Consider the following 20631-nt stretch of genomic DNA (forward strand, 5'->3'; position numbering starts at 1 on the left):
TAAAAAAAAAAAAAAAAAAAAAAAAAAAACAGTAATCCTCCCTCCCAAAGGAAAAAAAAAGAACAGAGAATAATGAGTTGTCCTCATGTCTTCGGATTTAGGAGTAAGCACATGTATGATATCATGTGTAATTATATAAGTAAAATTAACACATCACAAAAAAGAACCAAATGCATTTTCAGTAATTTTTGAGAGTTATTTATGGTGGCCTATTTTTAAATGAACACTGCATGGTTTTCAATGAATTCACCTAGAAGAAAGGTACCCAAGAGTTTCCTGAAATAGTTAATCAGTTGTCATCCAGGGCATCTTGCCCTAAGCAAGATCACAACAAGAGGGCCATGTGACATCCAGCCAAAAGACACATGCCACACATTTTTAGACAGCACTGGGAGAGAAAATAGAGTTTTTAAATATGATCCTCAGTTCAAAAGGCTGTTCCTTACATGGGTAATTCTATACAGCATTTCCCAAGAGGAGTGTAGCAGGGACGCATTCATTTTATGGTGGTAAGCAGTTCACCTAAGCAATGCTTAAATGTCCAACAATTTATAATAACAAATTTATATGCCACTTTAAAGCGTACCATGTACCTCACAACCAGCCTGAAAATTAGATTATCATCATTTCATTTTATACCTAAAGAAGTAGAGAGAATGGTGTGGTTTGGGGTTCTTAGTTACAAAAAACAGAAGCCATTTTACCAGGTGAAAGAGAAAGGAATTTATGGAATGGCATTAGGTAGCTCATGGAATCTCTGGGAAGCAAGACCCACATGTGGTTACTAACCAGCCAGAGCAGCTTGGCCAGGAAAGGTGCAGACTGAACGGTGCTTGACGATTCTTTAGAGCTGTTTTAGGGGGCACAGCATTGCTCCCACTGCCTCTACTCACACCTATGATGTCGTGATTGGGGAATGGAAACTCTGTCACAGCCGTTTGAGAAAAACCAGACACTTTTATCACTCCATGTGCTTTCCAGTCCATCCAAACCACTGGAAAGTGGCGGCCATCTTCTGTTGCTCAGCCCTGCATCTGTCTTGCCCAGAGGCATCCGATGTGTGGAAACCAGGTCGAATGCTTTTATCCAAGTTGTGAAGGGCCCTGGGAAATTTAGTTTTGGACTTCAGCTTCTTTTACAACTGGCCTATTTCCTGGAAGAAAAGCTAAAGGGGAATTGGAAGAGAAATGGGTTGGAATAGCCAATCTACCAGATCTGCCCTAAAAGGAGAATTGACTTGACTACAGTCACATAGCTAGTAAGTGGCAGACCTCAGATGTCATGTCTTACACTCTCCCCAAGATAGAAAGACTGCTTCATTACGGTACAGATGAGTAGTTCATCTGACCTTCACAGCTTAATTTAAAATATCCTTTAAGGGGCGCCTGGGTGGCACAGTGGTTAAGCACCTGCCTTCGGCTCAGGGCGCGATCCCGGCGTTATGGGATCGAGCCCCACATCAGGCTCCTCCGCTATGAGCCTGCTTCTTCCTCTCCCGCTCCCCCTGCTTGTGTTCCCTCTCTCGCTGGCTGTCTCTATCTCTGTCAAATAAATAAATAAAATCTTTAAAAAAAATAAATAAATAAAATAAAATATCCTTTAAGATCCACTGTTTCCTTTTGGCCTAGAATTGTATGAGGTTTAAGCATCATTATTGGTATGGTTTTCTAGATATCTTAATATTGTGAAGGGAGTAGCCTTGTGAATGGAGTTGAATCCTTCATCCTTTCTCAAATTCTCATTAAAAAATAATAACTATGTATTTACATTATGGAACTAAGGATCTCAGGGCCAGAAAGACCCTTGAGCCATGGTGAGAGACACAGCAGCCATGAGTTCATTTCCCCTACTTTCACATTATTCCACGGAAGTAGGAAAAACAAAAAATTTAAATATGACTACATGTAAAAAGTGAAAGGTAGGATATGGCATATAGACCCACACATTACAGTTTAACAGATTCGTGTTCACAGCCAGTTGTTTGTGTGGGTTTTTTTAAGATTTATTTGATTTAGAGAGAGAGCATGCATGGGAGGTGGGGGGAGGGATATGACAGGGAGGGACAGAGAGAGAGAGCAAAGCAGACTCCCCACTGAGCATGGGGCCTGACTCAGGGCTTGGTCCCATGACCCTGAGACCATGACCTGATCTGAAATCAAGAGTCCAAGGCCTAACCGACTTAGGCACCCAGGTGCCTACATCCCAGGTTTAATTACTACAAACCCACATCCAGGTTTAATTACTCACTAGCTATGTGACACTGGGGCAAGTTGCTTACTCTTTGGGCCTCAGTTTCCTCTTTTGTAAAATGGGAACAAAGATACCCATTTCTCATAATTGTTAGTAACATTATATGTAAATTATAGAGAACATTATAAGTGCAAGTAGAGGCAGAGAAGCAATGATGTGTCCTCTAAGTATATAAATTATTTGTACAAATAGTTATTTGTAAGGCATTTTATGTAGTCCTAGCAAATAGTATTGGTTCAACAGAAACTATTACTTAAAATATTATTTCAAAATACTTAATATCATAATCTTGATTTAACAAGTGAAAAATGAAGTGCTATGCTAATCTACCCAGTCATAAAAATTGTTACACTTATTTTTTAGGAAATCTAGAATATTAATTTATTTCCTCTCCCCTCAGCCCCACACCCTAGAAGTCAATCTTTTTCCCCAAGAGCTTCCTAAAGGCCCCTTTCATGTCCTTGTTCCACAGGCTGTAGATGAGGGGGTGTGGGAGTGGTTACACTTTTGACTGAAGAGATATGAAAGAGAATAATGACAAGTGAGATTTTCTTCCTCTAATTTCTGATGGTTTTACACTTGTATGGCTCATGTGTTTTTCTTTTTCTTTAAGTGTATTTCCTTTCTCAATTGACCTGTTTCCAATTATACTTAGAGACCTTTCCTAAATTCTACTTTTATAGAACTCAAACTGTGTGATGGCCTTCAAATAATATAAGAAGGGAAAAGGAAAGCAAATAACTTGATATCTCTTTAAGAAGTCACCTGTGCCATCTGTCCAGGACTTACTGGAAAAATGACTATTAAAATGCAGTCTTAAAAACAAAAAATAGCCTCAGAATTTCATGAAAACTCATCTCTAATGGGCCAAGTAAAAACATGCTTTGAATGGAACTTTACAGCATTTTAACAGTTTCAGAAACAGCCTGACATCTCCAATATAAAGAAGAACAAACCTCTCACATTTGTAGGTGAACAAAAAGCACAAAATCATTTTTTTACCTTTTGTTGTCATTGGCAAAACCTGTCCTCTACGCCTGTTCAGTTTGTCTAGGATACAAACTTCCTAACTTAAGAAATTGGACTCAAACGCATGTTCTGAAGTCCATTTTCTGCAGGAGAAAGAAAAGGCAGAAAGCAGAAGGAAGGCAAATATGTCTCCGCTTTGGTATAAACTTATATCTATACCCTGTCTGAGAGAGAGAACCATGCTGAAAATGGGGAGGATGTCAAGTTCATCGGTCTCTGACCCACCTTTTCTGGTCAACACTGCTAGAAGGCTGACCGCAGAAGCCTTTCTCTAGAGAGCCAGTTCCCCGTGCTAAGGAGACTGGAGGGAGGGCTGAGTTCCGGTGTGGAAAATGGAAGAGTGGGCAGAGAAGGGGTGAAGAGAAGAAAGCACGAAGACTACCAGAAATGGGAGCAAGGAAACATGAGAGCACAGTAAGGAGGAATTGTAGGCAAGAGTTGGAAGAAGAGAGTGGCTAAGTGTGTCAGGTCAGGTCTCACGGCTTTACTCAGAATGGCTTCACGTACCATGCGGATAGATTGCAAGAGTTAAATAGGTGAGGAAATGGAGAAAAGCATGAGAGAGCATTTATTTAGGCACTCTGGATGTGAAATGAAAGAGAAAAATATGACAATAATTGAAAGCGATGCCAGGGTCAAGAGGTTTTTTTATTGTTATTCTCGTCATTTTTCTAAGTCCTTCTAGAGACAAAAGAGCCAATGGCAATGGAAAGACTGAAAATGCCAAGCACTGCAGAGAAGAGCCCTTCATCAAGTGGGTTGAGAAATCATGCACTGGTGCGGAATTTCTGATCAGTGAAAGTTAATGCAATTTTGAAACTAAGAAATTTTTAAGGAGGAAAATGTTTCCAAAAAGACTTCATGGCAGAACTACAACTTGAATTTTTTCCTGTTGACTGTCAATCCTGTGCTTTGTCCAGGAGGCCGTATTGTCTTAGTCACTTTGACAGTGAGACCTTACCTCACAAAATTTAAAGGCTCAGGAGTAAGAATAAAGATGGTGGATGATTGTGGATTCGCTGATGCAGTGGGGAAAGGAGAATAGTGAAGTGACACAAGAATGAGAATTGAACCTCAGAGGCGCTGGGGAAGATTAATGTCTTGAGCCCTCCGTGCCCATGGAATCCAGGTGAGAGGAGTCCAGTGTAGCCTCAAACATATTCAAGAGCTATGTGAGGTGGATTGTGGTAAAGAGTTCAAGGCTCCATAGGATGAACACTGGCAGGCTGGGTCTCTAACCACTGGGAAAATAAGAATCTTTAGCAAAAAGGAAGTTGTAAAAAGAAGGGAATGTATAGAAATGGAAATCTCTAGCCCCAAACAGGATCTGGTGAAGTGAAGCTGAGCAAGAGTTTGGTAAATAACTTGTGGGGAGCAATGCTAGGGATTGAAAGAGGTAAGGACTGTGAAGACCCAATATGGATGACTGAGGATGAGAATGGCAGTCAAGGGCAGTATTTTTCACCTGACTGGCCAGTAGGTACTAATTTAAGAAAATTATACACAAAATCACAGATTTCAAAAACAACACAGTGTGGTTAAAAAGCTACTCTGCCAAACAAAGCTCCTTGTCACCCACGCTTTCCTTTGAGTACATTTCTAGAGCAATTCACAAAGCTGATTCTAATGCTGGAAATTGCAAAGTCCCTAAGCTAAGTGATGAAATGACCATATGCCCTGTAATATGACATTGCAGATAGGTTCTGTTACAACCTAGCTAAGGTTCTTTACAACCTATGAAGGAAAAATGATAAATCTTGAATTGGCCTTGTCTTAAATATCTCTAAAGTAATCATGGGGTAGCCATTTCAGACTATCTTAGTGTACATGGAATGTTAATCATAGCTAAGTAACTGCTACTCAGAGGGCTATTTAGATCTGGTAGATTCCTGATATTCTAAAGTTATATTTGAAAAAAATCTAATTCTTCATCACATTAGTGCTAATAATAGTCATAATATTTCCTCTAGCCTGTGTACCCCTTTTCCACAGAAGTACAAGACCTCTTAATATACACGTTATAAAATGAAATTGAACCTTCTTATGAAAACGGTCAACTGCCACACTTTTTCCCCCCTTTTTGAGTATCAGCCAAGTAAAAAAACTGCTTTTGCACCAGATGTATTGACTGATTGTTGCTCATGAAACATTTTATAGGTGATCCTCTCTGGATTTGTCTTTCATTTACCGTGTTTATATTAATAATGATAATACTCTCAATTCATGTGGCAGTATTTAGCTTAACAGAGTATTTTCAACTACAGTATCTCATTTGATCCATACAGTGCCCCTGCAAAGTATGTCCAGATGTTATCGTTTTCATTGCATAGACAGGGAAACAAAGGCAGAGGGATGCACAGAGCCCAGAGCAGATGACTAAACATCTGAAAGTTGAATCCAGCTCTTTCAGTGCCGTGAGACTGACTGCCTACAAGATCATTTCCATTGACAGCAGCTACACAAAATTATTTTTGGCTATTACGTATTCTGATAAACTGGTGTTGTTTAAAGGGGCATTTGAGTTAGAAAAGGAAACAAAAGGAAAATAAGAATTGCAAGTTCTTTTCCATATGATGTTATCAGTTCCTTCGTGGTACTAATATCATTCTTTGAAATATGACCTAAAATATTACTTCTCTGGGATGGGCTAAGAAATATCTCCTAGACATTGTAAATTTTAGATAGCAATACACTAACATCTTCCTGGTTTCTAATAATATCCATTTATATCGGCTTCCCCTCCCCCAAATAATGGGCCAAATGAATACTCTTTTTTGGTATCGCAGAGCTCATCACTTTTAAATTCTCCCAGCTGCTGTTTATATGAGTAGGATGTCTTTCCTCTCATCCTCTGCCACATCTGTAATAAAACATCCTGGCGTTTCTTTCCCAGAGGAGAAGCCCCTGCCCAAGGCCCGACCACATTGCCAGGCTCCCAGGCTCATATGATTAGATAAGTGATGGCTCTGCCCATCTTTAAAAATGTGTCTCATATAAGGCCGTCAAGGCGCCGTATCCATCACTGCAAAGGAAGCCAAGCATCGTTTAAAATAATGAGACATCCTCATTTTCATTTTTCCCTGAGAGGATTGTAGCGATGTTTAAAAATTCTCTGAATTCTAGAACTAGGGCAACACATTGATTTGAAGAAAGCTATAATCTTCTCCTCTAATTTGAAGTGCACTTTTTCTGCAATGAAATAGAGTGTAGCTTTCAGAATAGCAAGAGCCCTAAGCCCACACAAAGACATCCTCATCCTGACCACTCCTCTTTCAAGTTGGCCCCATTCTTCTGAGTGCAGGAATTTATTAAGACCTTTTCAATAACTTTCAAGGTACATTGAACTAAAAAAGGAGAAAGGTTCAAATAATCTCTTCCAGATTTGGGAGGGGAATGATTTCGACTGCCAAATCATGATGAATATTACCTTCTGCTTTCTGCCACTTTCTTGTTGCAAATGATCTGTCTATTGGGCGAGTTCAATGACGGGGTCTCTGAAAGGATTCATAATTAAATTTTTTAAAGGAACAAATTAGCTCTTTGTCTTTCTGAGGCAGAAGAGTCAGGACGCTTACTCCTATGAGCGTTCAGGGATTTCGACTTCTGTGGGCGCAGTGCCTTCCACAGCCAAGGAGGCTTACTTCAGAGAAAGGCTAGGAGAGAAAGCCAGCCCTCTGTGATTTGGAGAGATAATCAGTTAGCAAGCTGTATAACATAATGGTTTATGAAATTCTTCCTTCAAGGACCATTATCTAGTGTTAATAGTGCTTTATTTCTTCCTCTCCTGTGCTTATTTAGAGCATAATTACAAGAGTGAGAGGAAGGGAGGGAGTTGGGCATCAAGGTAACCATTCGCCAAATTAATGCAGCCGAATAGAATCTCTGGCCTTCGGGGCTCGTTTATCAATTAGTTCTGTTGCGGTCTGAGTTCTTGTATTTCCCCACAGAACGAAGATTCTTTGATTTCCCTCATACACCGGCTCTGAGGAAAGTCATTCGAGATCAAAACATTTTTCAGACAGGATCTCTTTTCCCCTCCCCAGTATCATGATGTGCTGTACAGCCAGCTTCTCATCCATTTCAAGAGCTTTTCATAAACTCGAGTGGTTAGCCCTTTCTCTCCCTGCCTTCGCATTTCTTTACTTTTTTTTTTTTTTCTGAATTTCTGTCTTCCTTTTATTCCTCTTTTAACTGGTTAAAATTGGGTTGACTTTTTTCAACGGGTTTCTCTTTTGGACCATGTTTTGAAGTTACTGCATGGATTTTAATGTTCCCACCACTTTTGTAGTACCATATGGTCTCTGAATATTCAAAATTGTTTCGGAATAATAGGAATGCTGGTAGTTTGAGGTGACACTGTCCTTATTCTCCAGAAACCAAGTCAGTTTCTTAGAAATTGTTGACCCCAACTTTTTGGGAAAGGTGCCAGTGTCCTGGCTTCACTTTCCCAACTAATTGTGGGTCGATATTTTTGTGTGTGGAGGGGGGTACCTCAAAGGAAAGAGAAATCAGCAGAAGTACAGGACTGTTTAAAACTATGCCATATTCCTCATGTGGTCTTATAAGAAAAATGAACTAGCTTTTTCTTTAACCTAAAAATAAGCCAAACTTTGTGTCCCTTTACACATTCATGTTTCATTCTTCTTTGAATACTAATTACAAATTTTTCATCCTTTAAAAGTTGGCTTACTAAAACCCGAGACTTAACTGCTCGAATCAAGAACATAAAATGTGAAGAAATGAAGTCTTGTGGAGCCAAGTATTTCATTTTGTTGCTATCCAGGAAAGTAGATGTTATGGATGAAGTTGTGTCCCCCCGAAAAAGACATGTTGAAGTCCTAACCCCCAATACTTGAAAGGTGACCTTCTTTAGAAATAGGGATTTTATAGAGGTAATCAAATTAAAATGAGATCATTAGGGTAGCCCCTAATCTAATATGACTGGTGCCCTTATAAAAAGGGAAGACTGGGACACACAGACACCCACAGGGAAAAGAAAATACTGTGTAAAGGTGGAGGCAGAGATCTAGTTAGTGCATCAATAAGCCAGGAGGGCCAGAGATTGCCAGCCAATCACCAGAAGTTAGAAGAAAAGTATGGAACAGATTCTTGTTCATAGCTCTCAGAAGGAACCACCCCACCAACATCTTCTCAGACTTCTAGCCTTGAGAATTTATGAAACGATACAAGGAACAGGTGTTGGTGAGGATGTAGGGAAAGGGAAACCCTCTTGCACTGTTGGTAGGAATGCAAGCTGGTGCAGCCACTCTGGAAAAAAGTATGGAAGTTCTTCAAAAAGTTAAAAGTAGGGGCGCCTGGGTAGCGCGGTCATTAAGCGTCTGCCTTCGGCTCAGGGCATGATCCCAGCGTTCCGGGATCGAGTCCCACATCGGGCTCCTCCGCTAGGAGCCTGCTTCTGCCTCTCCCACTCCCCCTGCTTGTGTTCCCTCTCTCGCTGGCTGTCTCTATCTCTGTCAAATAAATAAATAAAATCTTTAAAAAAAAAAAAAAGTTAAAAGTAGAACTACCCTACGATCCAGCAATTGCACTACAAACTATTTACCCAAAGGATTCAAAAATACAGATTCGAAGGGATACATGCACCCTGATGCTTATAACAGCATTATCAATACTAGCCAAACTATGGAGAAAGCCCAAATGTCCATCAACAGATGAATGGATAAAGAAGATGTAATGCGCACGCACACACACACACACACACACACACACACACACACAGAATGAAATATTACTCAGCCATCAAAAAGAATGAAACCTTTCCATTTGCAACAACATGGGTGGAGCTAGAGTATGTTATGCTAAATGAAATAAGTCAGTCAGAGAAAGACAAATACCATATGATCTCACTCATGTGTGGAATTTAAGAAAGAAAACAGACGAATATATGGGAAGGGGAAAAGAAAAAAAGGAGAGAGGGAAACAAGCCATAAGAGACTCTTAACAATAGAGAACAAACTGAGGGTTGATGGAGGGAGGTATGTAGGGGATGGGCTAGATGGGTGAAGGTGATTAAGGACGGAATTTGTTATGTGAGCACTGGGTGTTGTATGTAAGGGAGGATTCACTGAATTCTACTCCAGAAACCAATATTGCACCATCCGTTAACTACCTAAAATTTAATTTAAAAAAAGAATTATGAAACAATAAATTTACCCAACTTAGGGCACTTTGTTATAGCCACCGTAGCAAACTAATACATATACCTGCTAATACCAATAACCTACCTTTCTATAAGGGGAGGGCATTTGCAAGAGAGGGCAAAAAGGCCACTGCTGGGAAATATGAAGCCAAGAAGATCCAAAGACAAGAGAGAAGCAGAAATCAAAACCTAAAAGGATGCCCCTAATGAAGCCTGAATCCCAAAAAGCCAAGCAAAGAGCCAGAAAGTTAGTGAAAGACTCAATGACTAGACTGGAGATCACAAGGCTTTTTGTTCTCAGCTCCAATGTCTCCCCTTCAGAGAGTGCCCAGTTCATCTAAAGTTGCTCAACTCCCACCTTACTCAGTCGTTATCCCATTGCCCAATTTATTTACATGACTTATTGCTACCTGAAATGATTTTTGTATTCATTTATCATGCATTTATTTTCTGCCTACATTTCCTAGAAAGTAAGGCCGCACCTGTCTTACCAGATTGTACAACAGTGCCTGGCATCTCTAACAAGTGTTCAGTACGTCTCTGACGAACCAATGGAGTAGATTTGGAAATCCAAGGGAAATCAAAACTTAGGGATATTATATTCCTTGCGACACCAGGGAGTGCAAGGGGCCTGTGCAGCCTTGCCCATGGGTGCAGGGAAGCTGGAGTGACTGCCAGGCCAACTCGTGGCACCCGGGGTGTAGGAAATCAGTACTGACTTGTACTTGCCTGAACCATGACGGAGAAGGACATGAACCTGACACCCCAAACTATGCACAATTTACCCAAGAGATTCTACCCACTTGCTGCTGGACTGACTTCTGACCATACAAGAGGAGAATTTTGGCAAATTTAGGGGATTCTTGAAAAATAAATTACTCAAAATAACAGATTATCCAATGTGATTTCTAAGAGAAACATGTGCTCCTTAAATTGAAAATTCTGCCCCATTAACTTCCTGAAAGGTGAAGGTGGATGGCTACTGAAGGGTTCTGTGAATGAGGTAATCTCTGATACAGCAAGGCCTCTGGGGAGGAAATCTTTCAAGTGTTGGAGAGGAACGTTTCTATTTGGAGGGATTTGTATTTAATGGACGACAAGTTAATGTGTCATCAGCGTCTGTGGTTGTAGTAGGGCTGCTAAAAGAAATGACAAATGCTCTATGCACGACTTTGGATTTTAATACATTAGTGTGTCTGTTAAACAGGACTTTTTTTAATTTCATGAAACTGAAAGAACCCTCCAGAGCATTCTGCTTTGTGACATTCAGCTCCTTCCCTAGAACTTTCAGCTGACATTTTCATTGCATTTTAGTGGGCTTTTGCCTTTGTGTTTTCCAGGAAGAAACCAGAATCCTCTAGCAGGCAATCCATACAGGGTATTCGCTAGACCAAGAAAACCGACTGCAATCCTATGTAGTTAGAAGAATCGATCGACATATGTGCCCTGGACCCCAAGTCATGAACTAATCAACTGACATAATCCCCTCTCCCCATTATATCTTGCTCTTTATATCCTAATACTATCTGTCTATATAGCAACATTTCCCCCGGAAACTCGAAGGATTGGTGATGATCATTAACACCTATAATGTTGTCAGAGATAATGCGGATGTTATTTTTGCCCTTATTTTATACTTAAGGCTACTGAGGACAGAAAGCCACATAGCAAGTTCGGGTGGCTCAAGGAGTAAAACATGGCCATCTTGCCCAACACTAATTCCACCAACATACGTAAAATGATGCTTTAGAGTTAAATGCAGTCTGCTACTACTCTCTCTTCTCTTTGCTTACATTGCTTTTTCTGTTCCAGAGGCATATTTTTGTGCTTGTCTGGCCACCTGAGAAATCTATTTTGTTGTAAGCAAACAGGATGCTTTCCTGCACCCCTCCCTGTAGGTACGCATTATCCTTGGCCACTCTTCAGACTCTAGGCTGGTTCTTTTTCCCATTTCAAATCCTGTGTTTTATTGGTGATCGTTTGCATTTACTGGTGCCCAGGATGGAATGATACTGGGCTTACTTTTGTCCTCGTGTCTGAAAAATTCAGTAGAGACAGTGATTCTTTCAGTGTGTGAGTGTGAGTACACGTGTGTGTTTCGGGACTTCAGAGAAAAGGAACTGCAAAGTGTTTCTGAAGCTCTTCAATGGCTGTAGCTCCCTCCCCCCCCCCAGCTTTCATGTGCTCTTTGCAAGTCATCAGTTTTTGCTGATCAAGGATCGCCATAGAACTGGTGTCATGCGATGTGTAACAAACCAGAATGAACTAGGCAAAAATGCCAGCAATGGACACACAGCTAAGAAAATAAATGTGTGGATCGCTGAGAGAAGAGCAACATGCGTTGCTCCCCGCCACCCTGGGCTCTCCCGTGCAAGATTATGCTGTTGTCCTAATGGGCCTGAGGAAGCTGGAGATGACTACTCACCTAGCCACTCGCTAGCTATGTGATCTTGAGCAAGCTACTTTACATCTCTGAGCTTCCATTTTCTCAGCTGTAAAATGGAGATGATACCTCTCTTGTAACACCATAGGAATGAAGCTCTATGAAATACAAGGCATGGAGCGCACAGTGCCTAGCCCAGTATCTGCGTACCACACGCTTTTTACAATGAGACCTACAAAACAATAAATAAAATAAAATAAAATAAAATAAAATAAAATAATAAAATAAAATAAAATAAAATAAAATAAAATAAAATAAGGACCTACAATAACAATGGAAGAAGTTTGCTAGCTAAGAGAAAATGCTCATTCTTCTATGAAAAGTGTTCCTAAATACATAAACTTATTCATGCTCTCACCTATTTCTCTTATATTTCTCCCTCTTTTAGCCCTTTCTTAATCTCCCAAGTACCTGTTATTTATGCACTCCCTTCCCCCAGAAAATCACACAGAAAGGTATCAGAGAAAACAAATTTTCACTTACTCCTCTGGGGCATAGAACTATGGGAAAAAATAATCCTTAATATGGAAAAATAAATTACTATTGGAATCAGTGGACAGGATTTGGTGAAGGTAAAATCTTCCCTTGCACCCTTTAGATTGCCAGGTGGGTGACAAGCTACTCAGCTCAGAACAGCTTCTGAACACCACTCACCATCTGACCCCTGCTTATCCTGAGAGCCTGAAACTTCACCTTCACCACCCTCCTCCCCAGCACCCTGTCCTCTTCCCTTCCTCCATGATTTGCAGTCCTGGCACACACCGTGCTTCTCACTTCATGTCTTTGCATAGGCGGTTCCCTCTGCTTCAGATGTCTGGTCCTCATCCAGATAATTCGTACTTGCCCTTGAAGGTTCAGCTTAGATAACTTTCGCGTGGCATCTTCCCCAAGGCCGCCTCATTACTTCAGTCCGGGGTGGGGTGGAGGTGCACGAGTCACATCGCCGTCTGTGGGAACGCGCCTCGTGGAGATACAGTGGGCAGTCTGCACGACCATGCCCGGTTCGCCCACACCTTGCCCACCAACCCTCCTCTCCTGTGTCCTCCAGTAGCCTCATGAGGAAATTTTCTATCTGTTTTAATCATTTACAGGAAGTCTTTCCTCCTAGACCATGTGTTCCTTGAGGAAGACTGTGGGCTCTACTTGCATTTGTCCAATACCTCTCAGGCACCCATGTGAGCAGTGGCTCAGGAAGAGAGCTTGCAAGGTGCCTCTTCCAGTGACTATTTTTGGTTTACCAGCTTAGTGACAGATGACTCACAGTGTAGTAGGAAAGCATGAAAAGTGACAAGGGCACTAGGATGGTAGCGGCAGGCTTATACGAATCAGATAGCAGCCTGGAACAATGACAGGGAAAAGTTTGGTTTCTAGTGCTACCTTGAGACTCACTCACATCTCGTTGGCATTCGGATGGAGCCGCTGTCTGTATATCCCAAGCGGAGAAGCCCTTTTCTAAACTGCTGCTGGCTTCTCACTTCGTTTCGCTTGCTATTAAAGTTTCAAAGCATGCTGCACATCGTGTCCTTTTTATCAGCTATGGTGCACCTTAGAGCGGACGTTTCCTTCAGGAGCCAAGGATACCGGAGCTTCTATTTAGAGAGTACTTATTATGGGTTGGATGAAGGCCTGCCTGTGCCTAGAGTCATGCTGCTTGAAGCCATTCTAATATTCATTTAGTTAGAACCGTAACCACACTGAGTTACTGCTGGTCTCATATGGATCGTATATTCACAGGCAGCTCTTGGCTTTGACAGGCGGCTGTGTGTTATCTCTGCTATTGCCCATCATGTCTTTTCATTTCATTATGAATATTGCGCTTGGAAGCCTGATTTTCAATCTATAATCCCAGTTAAATTCTTTCAACACAGTCTGTCCATTCAAGTGCATAGTTTTCTTTGAAGCGGACTTTGTTGAAGTTGATATCCACGATCTGTTCTCTCCGTCTTCCAGGGCTACCACATGTTGCTCTAACTGGGAAGGAAGAGACAATTTTTAACATGAATGGACTTTGTAGCCTGGCATATATTTTTTACTGGCATGAGAGCAGCTCAAGTTCTAGAAAGAATTAGAGTTCCAAAGGACAACTTTTTAATGTGAACCAATTAAAGAGTTCTTTCCATCTTCATTGGATCTGTGGCCCGAAGCTCAATTGTGTCTCTTATTATACTCCTGCTGTGTGTACTGACAAGTGTAACTACATAAAAAGAATTGAGAGGGGCCAGCATAATTTCATCAGTGGAACATCAGGGTGAATTGTTGAAAACCCCAAAAAGTGATACCATTTAGATCAACTCCAAAGCGAATGTTGCCAGCTGTCTGAAGGGACCCTTGGGTGATGGTGTCCACGCCCGAGGGTAAGGGTCCTCTTCATCTGAAGCTTCCTAGGAAACTGAGAATTAGGGAGTAACATTCATGAGAGCCAAAGTTAGGAAAGAGTGAGGAAAAGTAGGAAATTACTTGTAGGTCAGAGCCCAGAGAGACCGGTTTGAGCAGATTTTCCAGTGGTCATGCATCCATTTTCAAAGATAGGGCTACAGAAAACAGAGGGATGTTGAGAACAGACTACTTCATCAGAGCCGAGCCAACAAACGCTCAGGCTTAGAAGCGTGGAAAAGAGATCAGAGGCCCTGTGTGAGGCTCTCCTGCTTGGAAGAAGACTTCAGTGTCAGAAGGTATTTAACAGCAAAGAGGTCCTTTTGTGAAGACGGGAAACTCCTCTTTAATTCCTAATGTTCAGTTTACTTCAGGTTCCTCCAGAGTTTATAATCTAATACTTGTTAATTGGGTATGAATATACATAAATAACCTCTATCCAGGGGAGGGAAGGGAGGGTGGTCGTGTCAGGAAGTTTTTAGTAATGGTGGAAATGAATGATTATGTGTATGATTTGAGTCATCGTGGGTAATTCTAACACCCTTACTATGTTCGTGTGAGGATGTAAAGTGACTAAATCTGAACGACAACTGTACTTTCTTGATTTTACAGAGTTAAGAGGAAGATTTATGAGACATGGAACCTTCCATCAGGTTTGGAAGACAGTAAAGGGAATGCAGAGATGCCAGACCACCACTAAGACCCATGAACAATCCTGCTCTCACGCTTCTCTGTCGAACTTTAAGACTTATTAGTAATATGCGGCCTTTGCAAGATGAAAACAAACTAATGCCAAGAAGGCATATTCTTCCATATTTGAAATAGACGTGCTCCCAAGACAATGGCTTCAAAGGTCTCCTGTCTCTATGTTTTGACAGTTGTGTGCTGGGCCAGCGCCCTCTGGTATCTGAGTATAACTCGTCCCACTTCTTCCTACACTGGCTCCAAGCCATTCAGCCACCTAACAGTTGCCAGGAAAAACTTCACCTTTGGCAACATAAGAACTCGACCTATAAACCCACATTCTTTTGAATTTCTTATAAATGAGCCCAACAAATGTGAGAAAAACATTCCTTTCCTTGTTATCCTCATCAGCACCACCCACAAAGAATTCGACGCCCGCCAGGCAATCCGAGAGACGTGGGGGGATGAGAACAATTTCAAAGGGATCAAGATAGCCACTCTTTTCCTCCTGGGCAAGAACGCTGATCCTGTCCTAAATCAGATGGTGGAGCAAGAGAGCCAAATCTTCCACGACATCATTGTGGAGGACTTTATTGACTCCTACCATAACCTTACCCTCAAAACATTAATGGGAATGAGATGGGTGGCCACTTTTTGTTCAAAAGCCAAATATGTCATGAAAACAGACAGTGACATTTTTGTAAACATGGACAACCTTATTTATAAACTACTAAAACCCTCCACCAAGCCAAGAAGAAGGTATTTCACTGGCTATGTCATCAACGGAGGGCCAATCCGGGACGTCCGCAGTAAGTGGTACATGCCCAGGGATTTGTACCCTGACAGTAACTACCCACCATTCTGTTCGGGGACTGGCTATATCTTTTCAGCTGATGTGGCTGAACTCATTTATAAGACCTCACTCCATACAAGGCTGCTTCACCTTGAAGATGTCTATGTGGGACTGTGTCTTCGAAAACTGGGCATACATCCTTTCCAGAACAGTGGCTTCAATCACTGGAAAATGGCCTACAGTTTGTGTAGATATCGCCGCGTGATCACCGTGCATCAAATCTCTCCAGAAGAAATGCACAGAATCTGGAATGACATGTCAAGCAAGAAACATCTCAGATGTTAGGATTTTTACCGATGTAAATACATTTCTTTTCTTTTTTAAGAAATGGGGCCTGGGGTGTTGGTGTTTTACTGGTGTCACCTGGGGAAATGAACCAGTGTAGGGGTTTTGTAAAAAGCTTTTTTCTTCCCTCTCCTAGTTTCTTTCTTGGATTACCGATTTACAAATGTTAGGCTCTGGTCATAGAAACAATACATGAGTTAGAAGGGCCAGATTTCATTCTCAGGTCCTGAGGCGTTGTGTTTATCTCAAAAAGCAACATCCTAACAACTGCTAGGATTTACATACTGTGCATATGAGATAAAAATCTAATTCTGGGAAACCGAGACTCGTGGTAATGTCTTCATATCATCTCTGCAAAAATAAAAGTAAATAACTCTTTTTCAGAAATAATACACAGTCAGGAAGACACACCCAATGTGATTATTAATATTGTATGTGCCGTTACATTGAATTTTTACATCTCTTGCCATGTAATGTGTACAGTATTTGCGGTTCCACCAAGAAATGAACTTAGGCCTGGCAGGGAGGCTGCAGGTCAATAAATGGAAATTTAAACTTGAAAATCAAATATTCTATATGGTTGGAAGACAACTCTGCTTGCTCATCCAAGGATTAAATCTGGTCATCGGGTGGAATGTATATAAAATGCTACTTAAAAAATAAACAAAAGATTTTTTTTTTTTTTTTTTTTTTGGTCTTTCAGATCAAACATTACCTGGTGCCTCCAAGGAGATTTTGCCAAATGTAATCTCACCTGCTTCCCTCCATATGGTGTTGCTAAGTGCATTTTATCGTTTCTGGCTCAGGAAGGCACATGTGTAGAAAAAAGTTGGTAGGAGGGCAGAAAAACAATAAATTACATGGAGAAAATACAAATTTATGTATGCATTATAACTAACATAAGCAAGCTTAGCAATCGTGTAAGATGCCTCGCCCACACATTTGCAAAGCATGTGAGATCATCTTTCAGTGGGTCCCAATGTTACTGAATGCGTTAGCCCTAAGTTGATGGATGTAATATTCTAACGTCTGAAACATCCAAGTACCTCTAGCAGCAATGCTGTTAGGGGTAGGAGCTGTTCTGGAAGCTCTGTGAGGTTCATGGGAAGGAAAGGGGGGGAAGCTTGGGATCAGTGTCTATTGATACCATCATACTTGTTGGGTCATGTGAGCAAGCATCTTAACCTTGCTGTGCTTCAATATGCTCATTTATAAAATGGATGGAAAAAACACCTACCTCACAGGTGCTGTGAGAGCAAATTGCATTTGCTAAGTGTTTTGAGATCCTTAGCTTAAAAGGTGCTAATGCAATGTGTCATGTGTTATGCCAGATGCTAAAATAATTAATTACAACGATGGTCATCAGTAGTAATAACATCATCTTAAATATAAATTCTGCCAACATAAAGATCGAATATGAACTATCAGTGCATCTGATTCTTCTAAAACTTTGACTTTTCCCTGGATGTCTTAGGTGTTTGGAAAAGCTTCAATTTCTCCATCATGTCCTCTGGTTTCAATGAATAAGTTTTTACTTCGGTGCAGTGCTTGATTTCCCGGGGTGCTGAAAGTGAAGGCAGCTGCCTTTCTTTGGGGAGGAGCCTCTGGCTGGAAGCATATCACAATAATTGAATCACATGTTTGCAAAATGCATTATATCCCATCAACTTAGATCTCAGGAAACATTGATCTGAATTCTCAATAAGAACTTTGAGGGCCAGGAGAGCTAGTCCCCCTCTATCAGAAGAAGAATAGGCACTCTGCAAACCCACACATTGCACATCTTCTATTCATTAGAAAACTTCTGTTTGTTTTCATTCAATGACATCCTGCCACTGAAAGAATATAACTTTTCTTTTAACCTGACCTTTAGAAGCTCCCCCTAGAAGTTGATAGCAAACAAGTAAACAAAATGAACAAATGGAAGTCATGGCCTATTTCTTAACAACACTGGATCTCTTATCCCCAGCCCAAAAGAATGCAATAGGAGACAGGTCTTCCTGTCCTTCAGTACATCTTCATCAAACAGTCAGCTGGACTGCCGAGTTTGATTGGAAAACAGCATTAGGTAGCCTGGGGAGAGATGGATCGACACAAGGTGAGCCTCTCTGTAACCCCCAACCCTCAACTGCTGTGAGTTCCGGTCATTGGAAAAGTCCCATGACTTGGTACTTGGTTCACGTTTCAGTCACATAGCTGAATCGAGCCTCTGTCTTCTACTATCATCTCGCATTTACCTTATGTGCAGTCAAGCCGCCTTCATGTCAAGGAATGGCACATTATAAACATCATATATGTACATCTATGAATTGTTTTCTCTGTGTGTGTGTGTGTGTGTGTGTACATTATAAATAGAGCCCTAATCTTTAAAAGGAGCAAAAATCAGAGAATCATATGTCTTAAAGAACTATTTCCTAACTTTTTTATGCTAGGTAGTGCCCATGTGACAAACATGTAAATATTCATCAAAAACCATATGTATATATTTTAAAGGCATTTTTTTTCTTCTTCCCTGTATGTATAGCTAGAATCTGCTTGTTATGTACATTTTCTTCTGCATGGAGCTTGGTGAGGCAAGGCCATTTGTCCAGTGTTTCAATAGCCAAAAGCATGTTTGCCCTTCATTTTTTTGAATGTTCAAAAAAAAAAAAATGTTTAAGTCAAGTGATCAGGAAAAAAAAGCTCTAATTTTCTACTTTTCTTAATTTTATGATGCTGGCCAAATTATGGTTTCAATTATTTAAGCCATTTTTAAATGTATTTTCATTTCTCTTATATAAAATAATGTTTCAGACAGTATTGTACCAGGAGTTGTTCAGACAATTTTTACAAAAACCTTCTGACTGTCCCCCTACCTGTTTTGTTCATTATGCATTGGATAACAAAAGGTATCATATATTTAGTGTCTGTATTCTTAAGATTTCTTTTAAAAATTTATTTTTGGAAAAAAAGTTTTACCTTTGCTGGCTGGTTTGCGTGGCTTTGGGTCTTCTTATATTGGACCAAATGCCAGTTTCAACATATAATATTGTATTTTTAAATAACCAGAATCAAAATTTGAAGATCATTTTTGATTTGGATTAAATTCAGAAGAACAAAACCCCTTTGTGTGTTGATATGGGGGAAACAAACTCTTGACGGAGACGCTAAGGAAGGAGTTTTTCAATCAAATCTCTTCTATCAAAAGACAATGAACATTTACATGAAGCTTCTGGGATTCATTTTCTACCTTTCCTAATATGTGGGTTTAGTGGGGGAATTGATTATGTCATTTCTTCTGTAAAGGTGAGGATAGTTTTTATAAGCAACAAAGTAACTTGTGAATGAAAGAAGTAATTTACTAGAAACGCTTGTTGATGATAATTGACATTTAGGTATATCGTTATATATGAATGATGGTTTATTTATGTATTTATTTGTCAGAATTGTACATACTATTTCGCCAAACGTAATTGTCTGTAAAAGTGCACTCTCCAGGTTTGTAGTACTATTTAGGGGTACATGGGTTGCCAATCAAGCTGCTAATCAGAATACTATTTTTTGTATTAATGTTATAAAACTGAAAAATGACAACTAGATGCTGAAGATGTCTTTACATTCAGTTTCTTCACCTTCCTCTTGAAATGTAAACTGTTGATTGAAAGCACGATGCCGATGTATAAGGCCCATCTGTCATGAGGAAGATTATGGTTCCATAAAGCTGATTTTTTTAAACTATTGGGACAAATAAACAGAAGGACAACATATTTTCCACTTTGCTTCTTTTCTGAAAGAGTCTCTTTGGTGGGTTGTGATCATTTAAATTAGCCAACACCCTGTTGTTTACCATTAACCTTCTCTTCAACCTCAATACAGGTCATAGCTCACATCGTTCAGAGCCCGTCCCCAGAGCCCACTGCAGCGTTAACAGTCAGCTTAGTGATGGTTTGGTCCATAGATCAGGGGCTGCTCCAGGATTTAGGAAACTGGTGTCTCCCTTGCCCCTTGGTGGCCTCAGGAAAGTCTCTGTTTAAAATTCTATGCGTTGAACATGTCATTGAATTCCAATTCAGAGAGCATTATATTGATAATGTGCTTGGTGAATTAGGACATATTAAATTCAAGGCAAAACTGTCATGCGTCCCCCACATGTATCCTTTGGAATACTGCACACTATTTTAAAAGTTTGCTCAGACTGGAAAAATGCTATTCAGGCATTCTTTACAGCAGACAAATAGATGTTGCTTGCTGATGCTTGACTTTGTAAGCAAGAGACTAATAGCTATTTAAGAGACAAAGTTCCTGTTATTATCAACCCTGAACTAGCTTACATAGGTCTTTACTTTTTAATGGAAATTTAACTGAATTCACTACCGCTGTACCTCAGAGTTCAAAAAGTTAAGTCCATCAGGTGGGCTGAAATACGTGAGTTAACAATGAAAACATTAAATACATAGATTTATATTCAGTGTGACTCTCCTAAAAGACCAACATCAAGAGCAAAGTTGTAAAAGCATGGTCTTAGACAGGAGCATCAGCCCCAAGTGGGAACTGGTTAGAAATGCAAATTCTTGG

General features: G+C 40.4%; 1 protein-coding gene across 9 annotated transcripts in view; it reads left to right on the plus strand.

Annotated features, from left to right (window-relative positions):
• B3GALT1 (beta-1,3-galactosyltransferase 1) overlaps positions 1–19823 on the plus strand; it is a 513181-nt gene extending 493358 nt beyond the window's left edge. For 8 of the 9 annotated variants that reach the window (XM_057318297.1, XM_057318294.1, XM_044381514.3 and 5 more), the window contains one exon: positions 14868–19823. In XM_057318297.1, the coding sequence (XP_057174280.1) occupies positions 15097–16077 (981 nt within the window). In that variant the 5' untranslated portion in view covers positions 14868–15096 and the 3' untranslated portion in view covers positions 16078–19823. The remainder of the gene's footprint in view (positions 1–14867) is intronic. The other variant, XM_057318296.1, reaches the window with a different exon arrangement.
• Positions 19824–20631: the final 808 nt, after the last annotated feature.

Source organism: Ursus arctos, unplaced genomic scaffold, assembly GCF_023065955.2.
Source record: "Ursus arctos isolate Adak ecotype North America unplaced genomic scaffold, UrsArc2.0 scaffold_1, whole genome shotgun sequence".
In the NCBI taxonomy this organism is placed as follows: domain Eukaryota; kingdom Metazoa; phylum Chordata; class Mammalia; order Carnivora; family Ursidae; genus Ursus; species Ursus arctos.